Source organism: Mustela erminea, chromosome 12 (assembly GCF_009829155.1).
Source record: "Mustela erminea isolate mMusErm1 chromosome 12, mMusErm1.Pri, whole genome shotgun sequence".
NCBI classification, from domain to species: Eukaryota; Metazoa; Chordata; class Mammalia; order Carnivora; family Mustelidae; genus Mustela; species Mustela erminea.
Genome location: NC_045625.1, coordinates 11,264,083 through 11,270,094, shown reverse-complemented (window position 1 = coordinate 11,270,094; position 6,012 = coordinate 11,264,083). Strand labels below are relative to the sequence as shown.

General features: G+C 57.7%; 1 protein-coding gene across 6 annotated transcripts in view; it reads right to left on the bottom strand.

Moving 5' to 3' along the window:
• Positions 1-115: 115 nt before the first annotated feature.
• DENND1A (DENN domain containing 1A) overlaps positions 116-6,012 on the bottom strand; it is a 492,434-nt gene continuing 486,537 nt past the window's right edge. For all 6 annotated transcript variants that reach the window (XM_032307638.1, XM_032307635.1, XM_032307639.1 and 3 more), the window contains 2 exons: positions 3,556-3,814; positions 116-2,542 (listed from right to left, as the gene is read on the bottom strand). In XM_032307638.1, the coding sequence (XP_032163529.1) occupies positions 1,340-2,542; positions 3,556-3,814 (1,462 nt within the window). In that variant the 3' untranslated portion in view covers positions 116-1,339. The remainder of the gene's footprint in view (positions 2,543-3,555; positions 3,815-6,012) is intronic.

The following is a 6,012-nucleotide window of genomic DNA, read 5'->3' as shown; positions in this document are numbered from 1 at the left end:
CAGACACCTCTGAGACTGTGTGTCTGACCACTCACAAATAGGAAATGAGAAATCAGGTCAAAATGCTCACAATTTCCTGCATGTCTCAGATGGTTGTTTTCTTACATGGTTGGGCTGTATTTTAACTCGGTTTATTGAAACTAGTCAATTTTAAGATTCATCAAATCAATAAAGTAAAAAGGAAAAGATAGATAAAAGAAACAATAACAAAACAGTTCAACTGAGCTTTGGTGACGGTGGCCTCAGGAATTTCTATGCTACGTGGGCGGGGGAGGGGGTGGCTCCTGGCCCTTCTGTCTCTGCGCAAGAAGCTGTCTGTCCGCCCCACCAGGGCCTAGAGAAGGGCTCAGTGCCCCCTGGCCATTCCTGACTCAGGGAGCCTGGGCGGCTGGGCCTCCTGCATCAGCCTGTGGCATGAAGCTTGTCTTCCCAGTTGGAATCTGGGTGCCTGCTTCTCAGCTCCGCCCCCCACAGTCCCAGGCACGAGAGGCAGAGCCCCATCTGATCAACACGAGAGCTGGAGAAACCCCAGCGGCCGGAGGGAGAGTCCAGGACGGCGGCCTGCCTCCTCCTAGTGCACTCGATTTACCTGCTGCTGTTTTTTCTCCTACAAATCCGAGTTGCTGGTGCTCCCAGCCCCCAACCCCCAGCCAGGGCCGGCTGCCCGGCTGGGTTTGGCTTTTAAGAGGGTTCCCAAGGACCCCTCAGCCCCAATCCCTACCAAGCCAGAACAAACTGAAGGTTGAGGGCTGGGGTGAAGACTGACGAAAGAGCGAGGGTGCGTATTGCTAGAGAGGGTTTGGAAATGCCCCGTCCTAAGGCCGATTCTCCTTACTCCCAACTTCCAAACCACACGAGTCTGGTGCAGACACGCTCACGCGAGGCTCCCACATGGCCTCCTGTGCTGGTCTTGGTGGGGTGCGCAGGCCGGGCTGCCGGTGGGCCAACAGGGCTGGGGAGGAGAGGCCTTGTGGAGCCTCGGGCTCCTGGTTTCCAGGGGGAAGGCGGGTGGGGCCGGGTCTGGGACAGTCATTCGCCCAGCTGACCGCTTTAGTGCAAAACCTAATTGGGGTGCAGGGGAAGGGTGGCGGCAGGGTTGGGGGGTGCCCAGGGGCTGGGCCCATTTCCAGGCCAGAACTGGCACCATTCTCTAGCAGCCAGACCTCGGAGATGGGTGGTGTGCAGGGGAGGAGGGGCGGCAGAGAGGGATCCCATTCCTTCCCACCAGTAGAACCTGGGCAGAACCAGAGCAGCAGGGGAAGCAGGGCCGGCTAGCCTGGGAGCACAGCGGCCCGCAGCGCAGCGCAGGGGACCTGCTTGCCCTCTTCCAGCGACCAGCTCACTCGAAGGTCTCCCACTGCTTCCTGAGCTGCTCTACGGAGCCCGGGGCCGGGGCCGGGGCCGGGCTCACATCTTGCCTGGTCTTCCGTAACAAATCCTCAAAGGGGTCTTTGGCCTCCCGAGGAGCAGAGGGCTGCGGTGCTGGCTCCAGGCCCTGTGGGGGCCTGGGAGGGAGGAGTGGGGGGTCTCCGGGCCTCAGGGCCAGCCCCTGCTTGGCCTCGGCAGCCCTGGCGCTTGAGCGGGCCAGGGGCAACGTTCGGATCCTTGACGGGGCGACCATTGGGGGGCCCAGGGGCTGCAAGGGACTGGCGGGGGCACCCATGGGCATCTGGCCGAAGAGGTTAGGCATGGAGAGGGCAGACAGGTTGGGCTGAGATCTGTGTGGGACACAGAAGCCAGAATTGGACAGCAGGAGGCTGGGGGCAAAAGCGGGCCCCAGGGAAGCAGGAGGGGCCCCAAAAGGCCCGGCCGCAGTGGAGACCAGGGGCACGGCAGGCAGCGCCGCAGGCACAGAGGAGATAAAGGGATTGAGTGATGGCTGTGGAAACGGGGTGGGGGTCCCCGCTGGTGGGAAGCTGAACTGGGAAGTGAATGAGGGGGCTACACTCGGGGCTGGAGGGCGTGGCGGAAGAGGGCTGCCTGACCAGGCTGTGTTTAGTGGGTCCAGGAGGGCCAGCAGGGCGTCACTGCCCGAGCCCGTGGCCCCGGAGGCCAGACTGAGCGGCTGGAGCAGTTCGGTGGGTCCTTGTTGGGTAGCACTGGGGAGGAGCCCAGGGAACGGGGCTGGGCTCCGGGGAGCTCGCCTTTCCCGCTCAGCCTGTAGCCGCTCTGAGGAGAAGTCCCCGAGCACAGCGCTGGCAGCCTGAAGCTTGGCGGGGCGGGCGGTGGGGGGCGGAGGCACGATGCCCAGCTCTGGGGTCTTCCTGCCCTGGGGCCGGGGAATGGTGATGCTGCCCGGAGTGGGGGCGGGTGCCTCCTCCTTGTCACTGGGGTTCAGGATGCTGTCCTGGGTCGGCAGCATGCGGGGCAGAGCCAGGGAGTTCCCAAGCAGGACCGAGGGCTTCTCGGGGGAGGCGGCCGGGGGCTTGCTGGGGATGGCCATGTCATCCTGGCCCAGGCTCCAGAGCTTGTTGTACGGGTGGGTGAGCTTCAAGGCCATCGGCATCCCACGGCTCCTGTCACTCCTGCTCAGGTCCAGCCTCTGGGGGAGAGAGCGAGGGAGGCAGTGACTGACTTGGACAGACTGGAAGGCAGCAGGGCCCCTTCCCCGGGACCCTCCCGCCCCGCCGAGACTCAGGGCAGCTGGGGAGCCAGGCCCAGGTCACCAGCAGAGAGCCCGGGCCTATCCAGATACCAAGCCCAGGCTTTCCTCACTGTTTTCCTCACTTTTCGGACTCCATGCCGGGCTTTTTTTTTTTTTTTTTCTCACTGCACAAAGAGATTCCAGAAAAAGCCCCTGTCCTTTGACATCGGTGTTGCCAACAAGTTTTAGGAAAATGACTTCATTTATTGACCATTACTGGCCGGGACTTCTTCACTTTTCAAAGCATGTGAGCACTTTTAATCACCTGTGAACTTGAGGACAAGCGAGGCACGGGGCCAGGGCAAAGGTGTCTTCCTTGGTAGGCAGAGAAACAGGACTGGGCTCCTGTCCCGGCTCTGCCCCTCACAAGTGACGCTACCTGGGCGTCAGCAGCAGGGACCACGAACTCCCTGTGGGAGGGCATGTGTGGATCGCTGCATTCACTATGGTAGCTTCGGGAATTCCAAAGACGCAGCGACTCTGCCAGCAGCCTCCACTCGCAAGTGGGCAAACAGGCCCAGGGAGAGAGTGTGACAGATTGCAAGTCACGATGGACGATCAGTGTCCCACGCAAATAATCCAGAACCCAGGAATTCTAACCCCGAGGCTCTCCAAGGAGACTTGGTGGGGCTGGGGTCCCGGGAGGGAGGCCTGGCACGGCAGCACACCTCTGCCCGATGCACACACGGACTCGAGGGGCTGATTTCCATCAGGAGTAACGTTTCTACAGCCATCCCTGGCTGCTGGCCTGCCTGGCAGGGTTTGCAGGCAGAATGGCCCTGAGCATCGGCTGAGGACCCGGGAAAAGTTGCTGTTTCTCCCTTGGTCTCCTTCCCTGTCCCCTGGGGGTACCTGCCTCCTGTGGGGACAGCGACAGCCCTAGCAGGTCCCCATCCCTGCGGGCAGCATACCTGATAGTCGAAGGTTCCCGGTTGCTCCCTCAGGTCTTTGGGGGTCCGAAGGTCCTCCAAGCTCTTGGCCTGGCCCAGTGGCTGCAGTGGGACCTCCATGTCCAGGTTGTTGAAGACGTCTTCCAGAAGGTCGATGCTGGCAGCCCGGTCAGGCGGAGCCGGGGCAGGGCTCGTGGGCTCCCGCGCTCGCTGCTCTGGGCTCTCTCCCTCGTCACCTTCCGCACTGTCTGATTCCTTGAGCGTCCGGTAGGGCTGAGGCCTGGGAAGGGGCAGAGCAGCGGGTTCTCCCACCCAGAGCCTCCATGGGGGGAGCAAGCAGCCCCCATCCCCAGGAACCTGTGGGCCTTGACGGGCACACTTGGGAGCCATGGGGCCAGGAGAGTGTCCTGGGGCCCCTGTGAGGGCTGGAGTCTGTGCAGGGGCGCTCTGGCCCTATGCCAGACCTGGGGCCGCATTTGGGTCTGCTGCTCAGTGTGGGACTCATTTGCACTAGGGGAGCCACCTGATTCCCTCGAAAACCACAGGACGCATCACATAACTGGCTAGTAGGCTTGCAGGCCATCCGGGCAAGGTCGGAGGAACGGGACAGGACTGAAAAGGGAAGAGGGGGCCCGCTCATTCCAGAGCCAGGCCTCTGCTCTCCCATCACCCTGTAGCTCAGAGGGAACTGAGCTGGGGAAAGTGTCCCCAGGGCGACTCAGGACCCAGGGTGGCTGAGGACCCCCAGAGGGAACCGTGTGGGCCTCAGCCTGCGCTGACGGGTTCTAGCTCTGATCTTAACATCTCTTGCTATGGGACCTTGGAAAAGGTTCTTAACCTCTCTGAACCTTGGCCTCTCCCCATTCCAGAATGTACTTCCCTTGCATGTGGGGGTGGTAATTACGTGAACCAACTAACAGAGGCTGTTCACAACATTCTGTACCTTTGACCCAGGCATAGGTGACAGAAGGCTTCTTTTACTTTGCTTTCTCACAAGCCTGAGCCCTAGGGAACCACTGGGTACATGGAGAAGGGTGCCTGGATCAACCCTGAGTTGGCTCTGCCCTCTGCATTCCTGCAGAAACTGCCCAAGGCTCTGGTAAAGTGGGGGAAGGGCGCCACCTGCTGGCCCAAAGGCCCCCCTGCAGGAACCAGGGCAGGGACCATCCAGGCCTGAGGGGAGGGCTCAGTGAACATACTAGATCTCTCCACAAGGATACATCAGCCTTCAGGATCTCACTCAAGTTCAGAGAGGCTAAGTAACTTACCCTATGCTACACAGCGAAAGGTAGCCATGGACACCAAGTATGACAGCCTTCAAAGTCCCCACTCACTCTAAGGCATCTGACCAAGGAATTAAAGACCTTTTAACCAAGTCTGAACACAATGAAGGGGATAAAGAAAAGTCCAAGTGCTCCGTACACTTCAGGAAAAAAATGTATTCTTCCAGAAAAAACCATTTTATTTTGACTTAAGATGGTACCTTTTTTTCTTCTCCTGTGCAATTTATTTTTATTTATTTAACTTTAGTTAACATATGGGCCACTGCCTTTTTAATCCCACACATGCAAAAGCCTGTACTTTTCATAGGTCCTGCTAAGAAAGTGAGCACTATTACTATTTAAATAATTAAGACATCGATGAATAAAAAGACAGGAGACCCACTGGAGACCCCACTGTGGTGGGGAGTCCTTGGATGCCACCCAGGCAGAGCACTTTTACCTGCAAGGTGATTTTGAGCTGATACATGGATGAGCATTTCTTACTCCAGTGGTTCTGCCTTTATTTCAACTAATAGTAGAAATGATCATTGATACTTTAGGCCAATGATATCAGATATCCCAGCTCAGGACAAAGTTAACTTACTAAAATTTTAACAGAAAATTTTTAAAGAAAAATTAAACATACAGAGAAGGTGGCATGTGAGTTTGGGCAGCACTGACCTAGGCCACCGCTTTCTACGTGAGGGGATCAGGAGGGGACTGACACGCCTGTGCTCACAAGTGACAGAAAGGGCCAGAACCCTCCGACCCCCGGGGGGCAGAGGTAGGAGCAGAGCTGGGGGTTTATCAGGTGCCCTGAGGAGCCCAGAGGTCTGGCCCAAGGGAAGGGACCTGGGAGGGGGCAGAGGGATGAATCCCGTCTTCTGTAAGACCCTGGGGGTTTCAGCAAAGGGCAGCTCTCTTCCCTGAAGGGCTCCCATTAAAGACGGACAAAAACTGTCCCTTTGCTCAATCCCAGCCCTGAGAAACTTGTGGGTAGAGAACTAGTGAAGGAAGGGAAACTGCCAAAGCTTAACACTGGGGGATGGCTGGATTGTGGGTGAACCTTCTTTTTACTCAGATGAGGCTCAGGTTATAAACAATAAAAATTATCTTACAGTCAGGAAGATCAGTAAGACACTTGTCTCTGTCAGCAATAATACACACATTCCCTATCAGTAAGTTTTTTTTCTTGTTTTTTTCTAAGCTTCAAATC